Raw genomic sequence first — 17,831 nt, 5'->3', positions numbered from 1 at the left:
GGACACATGGTGGCATAGGCGTGCTCAGAGTTATCGTTTAGGGGGGGGCAAAGTCTTACCGCTGCGCCCCCCCTTTACAGCAACTCCCGACCTCTTCCCACTGAAGGCCCAGTGGTCCGAATGCAGTGCAAACAGGGATGGTTATAAAATTCTTATTTCAATGCGATGAAATTGCAACACACAAAATATTTCGGAGCAAGAATTTTTAATTTCATGTGTTACATCGCCAAGGTATGGGGCAAATTTGGCGCCCCCCTTCAGATGATTAGGGGGGGCGGCCGCCCCCCTTGCCCCCCCCCTGTGCGCACGCCTATGCATGGTGGACGGTATCAATGTCAGCGGGAGAGATAGGGCACTCGATTACATCAGCGACACACTGGAGTATCGCTTTGCAGTCTTCGCCTTTTGTTGTAGGAATGCCTTTTATCTCTATGTTATTTAATCTTGAATACTGTTCCATGTCAGTCACTTTCTTTTCAAGGACTGCGTTGCGCGCCAACAGTTCCTTATTGGCCGCGACAAGTTCAGCATTTCGCGCTAACAAGGAGTCATAGTTATCGCTTACAAACCCTACTGTCTCGGCCAATTTTATGTGCTCACCAACACCCTGTTCCTCAAACTTCTGAAGCATTTTCGTGGCAAGGTCTTTCACCAAAGAATCGATGTTGTCCTTGAGAAAGGCCTCAAGAGAATCGATTTGTTTGGCAAGTTCTGCGCAAGTAGGCATCGCAAACACAGTACAGAGACAATCAAAGAAGTCACGTTGGGCAGCAGTTGCGGCTTTAAAATGACAAAACCAGCGCAAAGAATACACACCAACCTGCAAAAACGAATGCTGTCAGCGCGTGGTCCTTTCGCCGCAACTGCTGCTGCACAATGGCGTTGGAAGCGTCCGCTTCAGGCTTATATCCTCCCAGAGGTGGTCATGTGGTCAGCAGGCATTCGACGCAGTCGCAGAAAGGTTCTCCAGGAAAGCTGTTGCTGGGCAGGCGTGCAAGCACAGCCACACGTGGGGATGAACCAGTGGACCCGCAGCAGTAAACCAATTCTGCGCTGAGTCAACCGCCGGCAACAGCCTGCAAAAACGAATGCTGTCAGCGCGTGGTCCTTTCGCCGCAACTGCTGCTGCACAATGGCGTTGGAAGCGTCCGCTTCAGGCTTATATCCTCCCAGAGGTGGTCATGTGGTCAGCAGGCATTCGACGCAGTCGCAGAAAGGTTCTCCAGGAAAGCTGTTGCTGGGCAGGCGTGCAAGCACAGCCACACGTGGGGATGAACCAGTGGACCCGCAGCAGTAAACCAATTCTGCGCTGAGTCAACCGCCGGCAACAGCCTGCAAAAACGAATGTTGTCAGCGCGTGGTCCTTTCGCCGCAACTGCTGCTGCACAAACTGCTGCTGCCTTCCTTGTGTGCACGTATGAACTCACCGCGAACTCTGGAAAAAGAGGATGGATGGATGGTAAATCGTTGATTCATCTTAAAGGGAAGGGGTAGAAGGGTATGGTTAGCCTCCTAAGTCCAGGAGGCCTCTTGTACGACCTGCCGCCAGGGCGCGCCGCACCAGGGCGACCTGGTGCGCCGGTGCGGAGGTGTTCAGCTCGGACTCCCACTGCTCAGGGGAAGGGGAAGGGCGGGGGTGGGGGTGTGGGTGTTGGGGGCAGGGGAAGACGAGGTGGTAGGTGTTGAGAGGGATGTTGCAATGTGGGCAGTCGGGTGGAGAGAAGGGGAATTGTGGGATAGGATGATGTGGTTGTGGTAGGTTTCGGTCTGTAGTCGGCGGAGAATGTTGGGCGGTGAGGGAAGGGTGGGGGGCTGGAAATTGCCGTCGGGAGTTCGTGTAGTGGGAGAGGATGAAGTTGCACGTGGGGTAAAGAGGTGTCAGGGCTGCTGGGTCGGGGGGTTGAGACGTTGCTTGCTGGAGGCGAGGCGAAGGAAGTGACTGCCCGGATAATGAGTGCGCGGGCTGCGGCGTGGGCCGCTTCATTCCTTGCCAGGCCGAAGTGGCCGGGGGTCCAGACGATGGAAAAGTCGATGCCTTCAGGGAGGCGTTGAAGGAGGTTAATGGCTGCTGGCGGGGCGAGGCCGGCTTGATAGAGGCGGCAGGCTTGCTGCGAGTCGGTGATGATGGTCAGATAGGGTTGGTGACAGTGGGGAGAGGGAAATAAAAAATCTCGGGCCATCTCCACTAACGTGAAACTTGGGTAGGGTAACAGCATGCTGTGCATAAGCATATTCTTCGCGCCTTGGCGCTTTTGCCGACGGAGATGAGGTATACAGCTTTGCTGTAAAAGTATCGTAAAAGTTTACAACAACTGAAAACTTCAGTTTGTTCGAATACTTTACAATGAAATTTTTTTCGTTGCTGAGTCTTGAAGTACGGGACGCATGCCCATGTAGTACGGGCAAATCGTCAAGGGAGTGCGACATCTCCGCCGGTGAAGAGATCTCCTTTTGTGCGCTGCCCAACGACGAACCTCGGCGAAGCAAGTTGCTATACTTTGCAAACGGAGGAGAAAAGGAGCTAAATGAAGTACGAGTGTGCTCGCTTCATTTCCGACGAAGTGATTACGGCAGGGACCCTTACGTTAGCTTAGTCCTGGGCCAGCCGCCGCTCGTCACCGACTTCGTCAAATCGCCGTCAAAGCACTCTGAGCTTGGAAAAAAAAATACCGTACACACCGCGCATTGACGCTCGTATCTTTCTGTTCGGAGCAGAGAGCTCGCGCGAACGGTGTTCCATACACGACACCGGTCAACTGGCATAAGTGGTACTGCTACTGAAATTGAAATAATATTAACCGTAATAAAAATACGACACATACGTACCAGTCTGTATTCGTACGTCTCGACGGGGCTGATGAGGCAGCGGTGCCGACGGCTGGGCGTTCGTCTGTTGTGGGTATCGCGGAATGGTCGCTTTCCGGTCCATCTGTGTATCCCACAACTCCTGCCGCTCGTGCACTTAGAAGCATTGAGCGTTCAAGTGGTGTGAGGTTGTTAAATGCAAGCCCGAGTTCCTCGGCCAGAGCTTTATTGTCCGGATCAGGCGATTCCATGACTAGCGCTGCGGGTGTACTAGGTTTTACTAGTATTTTTAAAATGGCCGCCGTCTCGTTTCAGCACGAGTTCTGGTTCCTGTTTTATTCCCGCGTGTGGGTGCTATATGGAGTCGACATACTAAGTATCTGTTTCATGTACCGGCTCATATGACGCCATTGTTCACGTCATGAAATGTACAATTTAGCGGGAGATTGAAAAAGTTGGCTTAAATTGCCTTATTTCTCAGTGAATAAAGCATCGTTTGCTTCAGGGAAAGCGCTTGGGGTACTATGAAACACCTAATCTTTCAAATAAAACTAACTTTTGTTTTGTCCTCATGGCTCCTTTAAAGGACTTCACCCCTAAGACGTGCAGTGCTAGGAAACATAGCCACTCCCCAAGAATCAAGCTGAGGGGGTAACCTTTTTATTTTTCCCGAGGCGACTGCCAACAATGGCAGTCCGGCAGCCCGCGCATGCGCAGATCGCTACTGGAAAAAGGTCCATTCCACAAAATCCACACCAGATCCACCTTGAGTTATCTAAAGTTTCGCAGTTGAATTTGTGTGGGGGGATGCGTGCTTGACTCGCAGACCGGAGGTGTGGGTCTGATTCCCATTCGGAAACAAAAAAATTGGGCCCATCTCCCCGCGAGGGGGACTCGAGTAAATGCGTCGCATAGGGGGTGGGTGTATTGCGTTAACGTTTAGTGTTTGGGGAGTTGGTGGTAGTGAATGCGTTGTATCAGCAGCTTCTTGACGTAGTTTGAATGAGTCAAGGATATAAAGCGCGTTCGTAGCCTCCCATTCTGCGTCGGCTTTGTGGCGCAGTGGGTAGAGCACCATGTACATTGCGTTCCGCCCGCAGGGTCGAGAGATCGAAACCAAGCGCCGGATAGTATTTTTTTTTATATAGTGTAGGGGGAGGGGTGCGGACTACGACTACGGACGTCAACGCGGGTGACATCGTGAGTTACTGAAATGCTCTGCATTTGCTCTGCAAATGCTCTGAAATGCTCTGCATTACCTTTCTTTCGTCAGCTCGTTACTCCTGCTGCATATACCAGTTGTTGATGTTTTCTGAGTCGAGTGCCGCAACGCATTCACTAGGTCCACTGTTAAACTGCCTAAAAAAGGAGGGCTTAAGCCACGAAGCCGTTAGATTCATGCCGGACTCGCATTGCAGAGTCCGGCGTTCAATTTCTATCCAGTCCCCATTTCTCTAATTTTCTTTTTCAACTAATTATGCCACCTATATCCTTACTACATCATCTACAATTTTTGGAGATGTTTTGCTGGTATAGACGCCGAACAGCGGCATAACCGCCCAAAGAACCATTCATTCCTTTCGCATAAAACTATTCACACGGTTACTGCACAACGTGCCACGTAACCTTCGAAGAGGGAGGGAGAAGGCGAGCAGTGTAGCCACAGTGGCGAACCAGTCGCTACATATGTTGTTTAGAAGCACGAGTACGCGCATTCGATCCCGGGGCTGCGTCCGCTGGTAACAGAAACAAACAAACAACAGCAACAACAAAAAAAAAGCGCCTGTCTGTCAAGATTTTAAGAACCGCAGCCAGGTTGTCTAAACTGATCTGTAGTCCACACCACTATGACGTTCCTCACAGCTACGGCATTTTCTTGGTGGCGGCACAGTATCATGTACCAGTAGATTCCTCCCATCTTCTATAATAAAAGGCACTGGCAAGCCGGGATATCTGAGACAGGATGGTGCAGTTTATTCGATGAGATTGCAACGCAACCTACTGCTGGAGTGTGCTGGTCAGGTTCATGTAGAACTCGTAGTATCTGTGAACCACCGTTGCACTGAAAGGAAGTAAAAACAAAAGCCGCTTTAGTACGGTTACGTGAAAAATGAACCGTTAGTAACATCAAGACGGCACAAAAAAATAATAAATCGTACAATGGGACACTTAGCTCCACAACATCCCGGCAACGTGTGCGCACAATACCACCTTTTTTTACCATAGTTTCCACTGTGTGGAAGAACATTAAAAGGCATTTCTAGGAACTGATGCATGTCAAAACTCTTCAACCTGAACACTGTCAATTTTAGAATGAATACAAGTTTTTATCGCCGAATAGAATTGGTGCTACTCAAAGAACCGTCATTACCTTGCCATAATAAAATCAAAACAACCGGCCTCGCGGGTTAATAATTGCTCGTTTTCTCGTCAGCAGCGGCTACTTGGAGGGCAACGACATCGTCACTATAGGCAAAGGGGTTGTAACTATACTCGGTTACAACTCAAGAACGGCACCACCTCACGTAGTGTATCACTCCGCCAAAGCGCCGGACCCGTGACGTCAGTGCGCGCGCGTTTTGAAAGGGGTTTGCTATGAATGCGTGATATCGTCTGCCTTGTCTCACGCAGTTTGTTTGTCGTCACTGGAGTCGTTTATAAGCATATTGAGTCCAAAAAATCACGGGAACGGCTCACGCCATGTTAAAAATATTCCCAGTAACGCCCTACTTGCGCCGCGCGGAGAAACATCCGGCTACGGTGATAAGGCACAGCGGCAACTTCCGGTGCCGTTCTTAAGTTGTCACCGAGTATAGTAACGACCAGACACGCTTCAGTGAAGCTCTTGGCTGTCTTATTTCCCGTAAGAGGCTAGAATATTTCGAGGCGTTTCTAGGCACCGGTGCGTGTGAAAACTCTTCAACCTGAAAACTGTCACTTCTAGAAAGAACTCGAGTTTCTGTTTTTAGATCAGAACAGATTAGGTGCTACTCAACGAACGTTTATTACCTTGCCTTAATAGCGTCGACACAACTGGCCTCGGGGAATAATAATGGCTGGTTTTCTCGTCGAATCGGCTACTTGGAGTGCAATGATGTGAGGCAAAGGTATCGCGACTACAGACATGCCCCGATCAGCTCCAATGAAGCTCTTAAGGTGTAGTATTTAGTATATGTAGCTTTGGCTTATTTTATGAATCAAATGTATACATGAAAGTAAGATTAACTCAATCACTAATGTCTGAGTTAAGCTCTTAAAGTGCTACTTGAAGAAAAAATATAATTTATTATCTGTTTGCTTGTACCAGTTGGCTTCATCAAATATCTAGGGGTGACTCCGGAGTGCCATAAGAACTGGAAGAGCACATTGTAACCATATTCTCAAAACTTGCATCGTCCTGTTTCACCCTCTTAAGAAGTAGAACGTACCTCAATGTCCCAGTTCTGAAGGTTATTTACTACGCACTCTTTCATTGTAACTTGACGTGTTGTTGTGAATATCGAGCATTTACATATCAAACGTTTTCAGGTCCTATCATTCGCCTTTAAAAGCGAGCGTTACGGATAAGGACGGACATTTTCTAACTCTTATGTTCTCAGCCGTTCATTATTCTCTGAGCTTCAAATACTCCCAATTTTGCTTATTCCTGAAATGAAGGTCTGCATATTTGTCAACAAAATTATTCTTAATTGGCATCCTTTCTCAATAAATTTGTGTTACCTACCAGGAACACTAGGAATGCTAGTAATGGGAATTTTAATTTGCCGGTAACACGAAATACCCATGGTCAATGGCTACTGTAATATTACGGAGCAAAAATTTGGAACACTTTACTTATAGAAAATTGCTAATAACTTTGCATATACGCTAAAAAGGTACTACCTATCCAGCATAACATGAACTCTCCCTCTTTTTGTTCTGATCAGCTTTACGTAATTCTTTGATTCTAGAGCACTGTATGTAATCAATACCTTTTGACTCACCTGTAAGATGATTGCTGCTGTATTGCATATTTATGTAATGGGCCTAAACTAGCTTCGGCTCTAGGCCCAACAGTTTGTGCAATGTATTTTGGATAAATTGATGGTGAATAAAAAAAGTGCAACGACGTCGGGTCTGGAGACAAATGTATTGCGACTACGTATACTTGCCCAAACGGAATATTAGAGGATTTGGTGCAACAGCGCTAAGAAACACGGCAATACACATGAGGATAAAAAAAAAAAAAAGCAGACGCAGCGCTGTTTGTTCTCTGTTCCTTGTGAGGTATCGCAATTTTTTGCGCTGTTCTTTCCTTTTAAAGACTACGTATACGCCCAGACGTTCTCCAATGAAGCTCTTCAGTTGTGTTATTCTTTAGATGTAATTGTAACTCTTTTAACGTATCCAATGTATATCTGAAAACAAAATGAACTCAACACCAGCCTTGTGAGTTTCGCTTATAGGCACTAGCTCGAATTGCGAATTTTTCTGGCCTTTATGGGGCAAGGTGATCCCCAGCCAAATACGTATTCCCACAGAATACGATTCCCGCAGAATACGTTGTCTCTTTAGATGTACTGCGGAAAGCTTGCATGCACCAGCAGCTGCACAACACGCTACACGCCAACTTCACCAAAGACTGTTGGCCGGAGTCTCTAGGTGACGGCGGCGGGCGCTACTCACTCGAAGTGCACTCGTCCAGACCTGTCGGCCGGTGCGAGCCAGTGCATCTCTACGTGCTCCTTCTCCGCCCTGCTCTGATGCGTGGCGGCCGCGCATTCGCTCAGAGGCTTGTATCCGGCACCCGGAATGAAGCGGCCCACTTCCTGGCCCTGCTCGTCCACCGACTTGACCTTGAAGCCCCGGAAGGGCTTGCCCACCGTGTACAGGGTCACTGCAGCAGGCAGGCGGAAAAGTTCAGCGGAGGCTCAGAATCTGGCTTTACGAAGCAGGGGCGAATCCAGTTTCTTTCTGAGCGGGGGGCCAGCTTTTATCGGTGGTGGTGGTAATGGTGATGATGATGATAATGATGATTATGATAATGATGATGATGAGGAGGTGGAGGATAGCATTTTTATTCATCGAAAATTTCGAAAACCAAAAATACAAGAACTAAAAAAATCGACAAGACTTCTAAACCTAAGGGGTCAACTTCTTTGGGGTATAAATTCAAAAATTAAGTGGGGGCCCGGTCAGGACATCCGGACTCCCCCCCCCGCCCCTTCTCTGGACCCGCCAATGCCCCGAAGTGAACCCGTACATCGCGTGAGCCTGCACACTTCTCGTCATTTCTGGGGTCACTCTCAATCTGATTGTTCCATTAATAGCGCCGAACAATTATTTGCCTCAGCCGTCGTATGAGAAATAAAAACCGTTAACTGGGAGTTGGCCAGCCATTTCATAAAGCATTGTGCAGCAGACGTAGGCGGGCGTGTGCCATTCTACGGGTATGGTATGTGACACTGGCCGGAACCCCGATATATTCCTCTATAATTTACTAAGTGATTAATCTCTTTCGCGCGCGGTAATTTTTCCGCCGAAAACCTTGACTGAGTGGCTATAACTATCACACGCAGGGGTATTCGCAGGCTGTTGGAAGGTCGGCCCACGTGCGGAAGTGTTCTCGACTGCTGCAAATTAAAATCTATTCGAATCGCTCATAGGTATTAGCAGCAGTGCAATCACACCCGAGTCGATTTTGGCAACAAGGAACAATTCCACGGACACTTGGCCGTTGTACGCCGGTAAGTAAAAATGGAATACGAGTATACTAGAAAATACCTGGCTGACTTTGCAGCTCATAGCCGTGAGTAAAAGAGTGGCGCTGGTTTGTTGCTGGTTTTAAGCCTTTTTAGGCCCACAGACCTTTAACAATTGCAACGGGGTAATCGGATTTCCATTCGATCGATCGATCTCTTATCAAAGGCGTGTTTTATTTAATTTCGCATAATTTAGGTGAGATGAGCTGGCTATAGGAGAACTCACTCAGTCATTAACTCATTAACTAGGTCGTGTTTCCTTCTGCAAATTTCAATTTGATGAATTAACCGCTCACTAATGATGTATAATGGCTGAACTTTGGGGCGCAGTATGAATCAGTAGTTTGGATTTCTGTTAAGCTTGCGCCTGGCCGTCCTTACACAAACCTTTCATTTTCTTTCTTATTCACAGTTGTGACGTCACTTTGTACGTCCGACGGAGTCTTGGACTGAAGACCCCAACCACAAAAATTCTCACTTCAAGTGTAAATAATGTCTTTCCTCTCTCACTCTCTCTCCCCTTTGAACGTGGCCTATACCCAATAACCAGTGATACCTATCGTGTGACCATTTCGTAAGTAATTTCGCTCACAACTATAATTTCCCTTGGCTATTAAAATGTTCATTTGTAGCTTTCGAACACTTTCTTATACCTCGTTCTCGTACGTGTGACCGGGTTTGATATCCTGAATTCTTGGACATCAGCAAAGTTGGCTTCTAAAATGGTGCCTTCCGAGGCAATCCCACGGTTTAGCTCCCCAACAATGCTTTCATGAGGGCAACCGATGTTAAAAAACAAAGCGAATTCGGCGAATGGCAGCAAACGCATGACAATGAATTCGAAAATGAGATCTACATGTGCTGGGGCACTGCGTAACAGGGAACGCCAATTTCGCATTGGGTGATGCCACGGCACAGGCCGAAATTTGAGTCAAAGTGTTAGAGCTTACCCACTATAAAAATTATCAAACGTCCGTAATGTGCCAAACGTCGTGTGAAGGGGGGGGGGGGGGGGGGGAATAGGTGCTTATTTTGGATCGTTTTAGCCATGCGGTCACACTGAAACTTTTAATTTTCTTATCTTCATTTTACTGTACTGCGCACTTGACCTTGTTTAGTGACATGGGAACTCTTTGATAGCAGGCTATAGAAACAGCGCCATACCGGTGTTCTCCTTATTGCCCCTCAATGCTTCAGAAATTTTGATTCAATTTTTTAATCCCTCCGACATTGCTGGCAGCTTTCGCTGAGCATGTTATTTTCTTTCGCTGAGCATGTTATCGTATCACCTATGATACGAAATACTTCAGACATACCGCAAGCAAACTGATAAGCCCGCCTGGCAGATAATACATTGTAGAAAATGACCACAAAGAAGAAGGACGTCAGTAACATCCTTACTCCATACCGTTTCGGGAAGTGGGCTGTATGACCATACTTTTGCAAACAGATATTTTTTTTTTCTGGACGACTGTCACAGCTGTGAAAGAAAAAAACTTTCTGGCTGTAACAGATGTTTTTCCTCTTAGTCTAAATTAATCAACACCTAACCAGCTGTCAGCCTTTAAACAAGCATTTGTAGTAAAAGTAAAGAGGAGTGTTACCCGATTGCCAGCAATCTGACTTCCGTTATATGGCGCAGAGTAGATTACGGGAACTAAATACATATAGGACGGCTTGGTTATAGATCGAATTCGCTGCGTTCGTGCAGCGATGGGTCGTTTAGAGTCCCTGTTGAATGGAAGTTTTGTGGCAAAGTCCGGGGAACTTTTTTTTTACGAGCGTGCCCACTCAACCATGCCAGCTCCCCAGCGTGGACCATACCCTCTTGCCAGCGGGCCAGAAGAGTCTAACAACTCTTTAGGTTTTTGGAACACTGCACAAAGTCTTCATTTTTGACAAAACGATTTAGGGCATCGTACGGACTAAAACAACGGTCCTCCCACAAAAGGCAATGCAATGAAAATAAAATAGATGTGTCCATTAATCGGAGAGCCCCGAGCGCGTGACCAAGGGTGGGCGACCATTATAGTCGAGGATAGACAACAGTAGCATGTTAGTGTATTTTTTATAAGTATTTTGAGCGGTAATAGAAATGCATGGAAAAGCCTGGCACCTTTTAAACCGACACATGACACTACGAGAGGTCGTCGGTTAAACGAGAGCTTCTTATGTCGTAGAGGCAACTTTAGAAAACGAAATCATTAGCTTCTATCAGCTCATTCCATTTAGAAAATAAGTAAAGACGTTAGCTACTACTTATTATCAGTTTGGTTAGTACTATTTTATTTCGAACGAAAACACCACGTTCAGGGGATCTTCTTTTTCGAAAACATACTGCGCACAATTTTATCTTAAGCATTAGCTCAACTTAGAAATTCCGCAAAAAACATTTTTCGAAACCTGCTGAAGATTCGGCGTTGCGTAGATCAATGACGTTCCTTTGTTCTTTTCCTGAAATTGGCAGTCCCGCAACGAACTTGATATTATAGAAACCTTAGTTTCTTGGCAATGTTAATGCGTATTGAAGAGTGACTGCTCAAGGTTCCCCAAAAAAAGCAAATCGTTGACTCGTTTCTGCGCACTGCAGCTATACCATAAACCGTACAATTTTCTGGCGACTAAAAATGTCTATTTGTGGGAGCAAAGTGGCCAACGTTTGTGATGTAAAGTACGAGATACGCGACTTATATATCAACCTCTACTCCGTCAGCGTGAGGAGAGAGATGAAACAGTTCGAAAGAAAAGCACACGCAACTATTTTGTGCTAAGTTGTTTCAGTAACGCTATAAAAGAGTCTTAACACAGCCATTTTTAAACTCTCAAGATTTAAGTCGAGCCCTTGTTTTGATGTTTACTTTCTTGAAATAAATAACTAAACAAAGTTTAAAACCCAGCTTCGTACCGCTAGGGTTAAGTGCGTTTTCTTTTTGTTCGTGTGCAAGAATACATCACGGCAAAGCCAACTTTAAAGCGAATATGCTCAGCAGCTTCCATTTATTCACAACTTACAAACAAAAAACCAATGATGTCAATATCCGCTGCTAAGACGACTCTATGATGATTCAGAGTTTCTTTTATTTGTGGTATAATGTTAGCAGTGAAGTTGTAAACGTTACAGAATTCGAATGTTCTGTCCATACATGGCCCGTCTAACTCGCTCTTTCTTCACCAAAACTCCCCCCCCCCCCCTCAAAAAAAAAAAAAGATTACAAATGCTCGTTAGACGACTATCAATACGACTAGTTTTAGTTACTTTTCATCGTTAGTGTTCTCACATAATGAAATCATGCCTTTGTTCCGAAGGCTCTGTTATATCATGTGCTGAACAGCTTCGGTAGTCTTCCAGCTTCATAGTGTGCAATGGCCTATGATTTAAATAAACACTACCACATAAAATTTTGTAGACGCCGTTTAATTCACAAGAAATTACGGGTCTCTGAGCACTGATTCTGGTGCCTCATTCCAAACATGGGTTGCCAGTGCAGCTGACCACTATCTCCTCCTGCAGAACTGCGGAGGGTTTTTTTACCGCTCCTTTGGAACGTTCTACAGCCACCATTAAAAGTTGAGATACTTTATTAATTCGAAGCGTTGACAGCATGGTGCACAAAGCGATGCCCGGATAAAGCAATTAGTGGGAAGCTGGTTAGAAATGTGCGCCTCGGCCGCCGTGGTAAAGCAGTGGATGAGGCCTTGCGTCGCAGCGTACGAACACCTGGGTTCGAGAACAAACGGGGCGGCCGCTGCTCTCACGAAAGGCGAAAGAGGCGAAAGATGGAAATGGCCAGGAGCCGAGATTTCGGCGCACATTACAGACCCCCGGGAGGCACCAATCTTACACCCGAGTCTACTAAGCCGAGCCTCACACCCTGTGAGCGTGGGGTTTCCGAGTGAAAAAATTGGCCGCGTATCTGCTCCTTTCGTTGCAAATGCCGTCAAAAGACGATAGTCTTTATCGGCTTTTGCGAAGTAAATGCCTCCCTTCGCTTTCCCGCTCACTTCTCATGTTGTTCCTCTTGCGTCGCGCTCCTCCCAAGGTAAAGACACCAAAGGTTTGCTTAAATCATTTTAAATTTCCCGCGTTCCACTGCTCCAAACCGGGTGTCTCGATGCGAACGCTGCCGTGCGGCGAAGACGCGCGTGAATCCAGGCGCCCTATTTCAACGTTTATAGAACCGCGTTTCCCTACTCCACGTACGTTGCAAGCAGAACGTGGAACCTACCTAGTGGAACCTTTCATAACTGTTGCCGGTTGATTTCTTAAAATGGCGCCAGAAGCTATAGTGGCGCGGGCGACAGCAGGCGACGGCGGAGTGAATTCTTTTTCTGCAGTGTATTTAATTTCGCAAAAGTAAAGCATGTTTGATTTTTTTTATAAAAGAACGCTGCAAATATCACTTCTGTATTGATTTACTGTCTCATATTTGCGTAATGTCTTGTTCTTCTTCAACAATGTTGACAAGTATGAACATTACACTGGACATAGACGGGTAGATTTAGCTGTGACTATATATGACTATTGCGCAGGCATTGTTTTGCTTTGGCCGGGTGGCTGAATCGAGTCACGGACAGACAGACCAAAATTTCTGGGTTTAAGTAGCCCAAGAAAAACTATCGTCTTTAAAAACCCCGCTTGTACTGAAGTATGATCTCTGAGCGCTGGAGATAGTTTCAGTACGTACCCTTCACACGTTCTTTTGGCGCGAAGTCTACCTTGTCCTGGACCAGCCTGTAAGGGGAGTTCTTGGCGTTCAAGGGTCTTGTCTCAGAGTGGACGGGGCGCATGTCGAATAAGGGGTTACACGTCAGTTCCGGAGCACCGTCAGGAAACGCCATGGTAGCAGACAAGGACAGCAGTACCAGGAGAGGCAAACCGAGCAGAGCCATGATTGTTCCTGCTCACAAACCGCAAGGGAGAACAATGGTTGTCGACAACATTAAACAAGTAATAGCGGCACGCGAATCTTGAGTGTTCTTCGAGATTTTAGCGTCAATCAAAGTCCCGAATAACACGGCCATCATAACCGCGCTTTAACTGCTACAGTGACACGATATGATACCTTCAGAGGCGTATACCCATGAAGAGATATTTGCGGGCTACGCAAAAAAAAAAAAAATCGCTTGTGCTGCGTAGCCTGTTTCTGACCAAACAAAACTTCGTCTGTCAGCGACACCCAATAGAAGCAGGAGTTGCGTGGCGTGACAGAAGTAAGCCGTTTCGCAGTGACCAGGGCTCCTTCGTTGTTCTATCTGATGGGGCCTTCTGAGTGATTGCCGCTTGAAAAGAGTATGATTCTTGTGACCCTGATGTCCTGAACGCGAACTACACAACTGTAACGGTGGTACGCAGCACGGTGCGGTGTTCGTGCGCGCACAACCCCGGGCTTCGCTGCCGGAACTTTACCACGACTTAAAACAACGCTAAACAGACTCTCAAAACGTGCACAACGAAGATATACCTCCCCTGCTCAAGCCAGGCGGGGCGTTTGTTATTAAACTTTGCTGGCACAACGGTGAGCGCTGATGGAACAACGTTCGAAATTTTGCCGATAGACTAGTGAGAATGCGTGGGCTTCTGCAGACTGCAAAAACAGTTTGCAATTCCAGAGCTCCTTTTTGTGTGCGTGCGCAGATGCTGAGTACAAATCTGCGCATGAATTTTGATGAGTAGCTCACATGGACTAAAAGAACAACTGCGGAAAAAATTTTCATTTAGAAGAAATTGCATAGCGTTGCAGAAAAACTGTATATGGAATTTTGTTTAACTGTATCGAGCTTTCCAAATAGCTAGCTTCAACAAGACGTCCGCCAGATACAAGGTTGTGGTCTCCGTTCGTCGTTACTGCATCTATGTTTGCATCAGCGAGCGAAACGTCAAGCAGCGGCGATCCTTTTTAGTGTCGCCTTGTCGAAGTAAAAAATAAACCTAGTTTCTCTAAGTGAGAAATCTCAAACTGCGGACCTCTGTTGCCTATGTGTCGGTTCGAACGTCAACGGACGCTCGCCCGAGAACGGCAGCGCCGTCGCCACGCAAGTTCCACGGTTCGCGAAGAGGAGTAGGTAGCTAAACGTGAGTGGCGGAGGCTCCCTCCCCTCTTCCTCCCCTAGCTAGAGGGAGAGGAACCCGCGCCTGCGAGACCACTGCAACCTCTATCGTTGGGTCTGGGAAGTGGTATCAGCGAGGCCGTTGGCGGGTCTGGCGACTTGCTCCTTCCCCAGCGTGACGAACGACCTTTAAAAGACTTACGAAAACGACCTACAACATCTCCGCTGTTAAAAAATTGGCAGTGGCTTAGCTAGGCTATGCCAGGATATGCGTAGCGTGAGCTAAGGTTCAGCTGGCTATTGTTAGCTTTCCTGGTTGTCTAGTATTAGCTTGATTATCATGCTTACTGCTGCTTCAATGACACACACACGGTATACGCATTATGTGACACATGTATATTTATCAAGCGGCTCCGGTGCAGCGTCACCAATCACTCCAGAGCTAAGCTGGTTCCACAGGCACACGCCGGTGTTGCTGCGACGCACGAGCCATCAGTTCCACACCCGGCCACCCATCGCATGATCATCAAGAGGACCGGGCCGCCACGTGCGTAAGGGAGGTCGGCGAAAACGCTGGGCGCGTGGGGTGTGTGAGAGACGCCAGGTAGTGAGCAATGTTCTGTGCGCTGTGTGACGTCACTGCTCCTCGCGCATGCGCAGCACGGGTCTTCAGGAGCCACGCGAAACTGATCAACCTCGGCCAGTGTAGCTCACGCTACAAAACAAATTCATTAATTCTGTCAGGCACGCCCCATTTCTCAATATGTCACCATTATTCGTTATCTCGGGCCCAGGGAAACGCTCGCACATCCAACAATTCTTGTTCCGACGCCTGTGTTCAGAGTAATTTTTTTTCCATTCGCGGGCATTTCTTGTTTATTTCATTCGTTTTGTCCGCAATCTCGTAATCTCATTTTTCGTAATCTTACTGGTATTGCTGCCACATTCAAGCTGTGAAGTGGCGTGCAAAGTCTCAGTCGATATTCTTGCTTGGTTTTGCCTGGATACTGGCTCTTCGCCCAATAAGGCAAATCAGAATGAAATAATAATTCTGAACATTACAGCAGCTCAACGGTATGGTAGTTGTTCTTTTGTAACAAATATAAGAGTACTAAGGAAGGAAGAATGTAGAAGAAAGGCAGGAAAGTTAACCTGGCTAGAGCCTAGTTTGCTATCCCGCACGTGGGAAAGGGGAAATGGGCAAAAAAGAGAGAGGAAAAAAGAGGACAAGTAGGACCAGACACGTATGCCCAGCACTGAGGCACTGACAGTGATTGACACTGGAGGCTCTCAGTCTATAGCCTAGTGAAATTCCAGCAATAACCGAGGTACAACAAAGACTAACTAAAAACAGTCGAGATTAAAAAGAACAAAAAGGACAACCACTGGTATGAAAAAATTCGTTTGAAGCTGCGACATTTGCAACTGTATAGCACGACGTCTATAATTGTGTTGGTTCAAAATGCAAGGCGCCTTAAATTTTTTCTTTCCGAGTGTGCCGTAAAATGTGCGCTTTCTTTGAAGAACAGTATATGGTCTATAATTGGCTTACCTCTTTTATAGCACACTATCCTTCAGTTTGCTTTTTTCGGGGTAAGTATTATTCATTCCTGTACAGCGTAGTGAAGCGGATTCGGGGTTGTTGTTATTGTCTATTGGTAATGGTACGCTGCACCAGACATTAACGCCGTACTGAGCTGCCCTATACTATTTGTAGATAGCGTTAATTTAAATCACCCTTGTATAAATTAACAAGATATAATTTAAATGAAATAAATCCACAAGGCTACGATTCGTAGCCTGCCTGTACAGATTCATACAAACTAAATGTGCGGTAATTGGTTAAATTGCGGGTTATACTGCTGGGGTATAGGCCAGCAACTGGAACCAAACTTTGATAGGAAAGTAGGAAAATACAAGCAGTGGGATTTTATTTAACCAGGTAAGACTATCGTATAATTTAAAAAACAAAAAACTAAATTGAACAAAAAATGCTGTTGAGACAAGCTGGTACTAACCGACCACGCGGCGAAAGCCGATGTAGCTGATCCTCTTCCCTGCCCGAACGGTGTCGCCCTGGTTGGCTATCGTTGGTATTTATAGGTGGTAGGACTGTGACGTTTTCCCCACAAACTTTGCTCTGTGCTGCTTATCGCACCTCTTCCCCTGTGAAGGCTCCAGCACCTAAATTAATTTCGGGCCAGGAGCCGATAGCCCGTGCACAGTGCTGGTTGAAATGAGACAAGGCGATGTACGCAATCTTTGAAGTGGGCAATGCAATGGCCTTGCAATCATGTGGGTCGTGACTGTCGTCGTGATTCAGGAATCTATTGTTCCGCGCTGCACATTGTTTAAGAGAATTGCATTAAATATGATTACAATGTAGCAACCGATCACGCCCCCTAAAGCTATCGGGCGATGCACGGGCACCAGATGGGAAAAGCGTGAATCATTCGCTGAACCCTTCAAATTTTGAAAGAACGTCCTGCACGGTACGAGACGAAGATGGAGTGCATTGGCGGGAAGCGCAAATTAACACAAGGACAGAGAAGAGAACAACAACATAGGCAAGAGGAAGCGCTACGATCAACTGATATTTTATTTTGAAACGACACCACTTATATACAAAAACACGGTGTTACTGAACCACACGGGAACATATCATGGAGTCGAAAAGATAGCTATACATTGTCACTATAAACACAAAGCCATTTTTATGCCACTTCGCCACGAGCCGATAGATATTGCAGTTCTTTTGCTGACAGTGAACCGGATGGAACGCTGATGCAGTCGTCACCTAATCTAAGAATTTCCGCGGCTTCGATAATTTCTCGCGTAGTCTGCTCTTTGTGTCGGCCTATTACCTTGCATTTTTGAAACACCGGCCTGCAGCCACACCGGAGGCATTGCGAGCCCAGATGGCCACTAGCACTAGTATTAGATACGTTGTTGCTGTGTTCGCGCAGCCTTTTATCAGAGTCCTTCAATGCTTTACTGGTCATGAAACTTCGGCGCTCGCTTCATATAGGGACCGCGCGCGCCACTACAGGCGCCACCGCCGCACGAAGGTCATCCAGCCGCCGCGCGTGCGGTGTATTGGCCAGCTCTTGGCGTGCAAACGCTCGCTGCTTTTGGTGTCTGCGCTCTGATTAAGTGTGTGTTTTTTTTTCGCAGTAGTTAGCGATGAATAGTCCAGTTATTGTGTTTATCACCTGCCTTCAATTGGGTTTTATTTTT

General features: G+C 46.8%; 1 protein-coding gene across 1 annotated transcript; it reads right to left on the bottom strand.

Moving 5' to 3' along the window:
- Positions 1 to 4,755: 4,755 nt before the first annotated feature.
- LOC144178414 (reelin domain-containing protein 1-like) lies at positions 4,756 to 16,743 on the bottom strand. The gene is made up of 4 exons (XM_077706250.1): positions 16,613 to 16,743; positions 13,232 to 13,444; positions 7,471 to 7,681; positions 4,756 to 4,867 (listed from the first exon to the last, which is right to left on the bottom strand). The coding sequence occupies exons 2-4, from the start codon at positions 13,434 to 13,436 to the stop codon at positions 4,804 to 4,806; spliced, it is 480 nt and encodes a 159-aa protein (XP_077562376.1). The 5' UTR covers positions 13,437 to 13,444; positions 16,613 to 16,743; the 3' UTR covers positions 4,756 to 4,803.
- Positions 16,744 to 17,831: the final 1,088 nt, after the last annotated feature.

Source organism: Haemaphysalis longicornis, unplaced genomic scaffold (genome assembly GCF_048455015.1).
Source record: "Haemaphysalis longicornis isolate Haplotype H1 unplaced genomic scaffold, Haemaphysalis longicornis Haplotype H1 scaffold_4, whole genome shotgun sequence".
NCBI lineage: Eukaryota > Metazoa > Arthropoda > Arachnida > Ixodida > Ixodidae > Haemaphysalis > Haemaphysalis longicornis.
The sequence above is the reverse complement of the archived record's forward strand: the minus strand, read 5'-3'. Positions and strand labels throughout refer to the sequence as shown.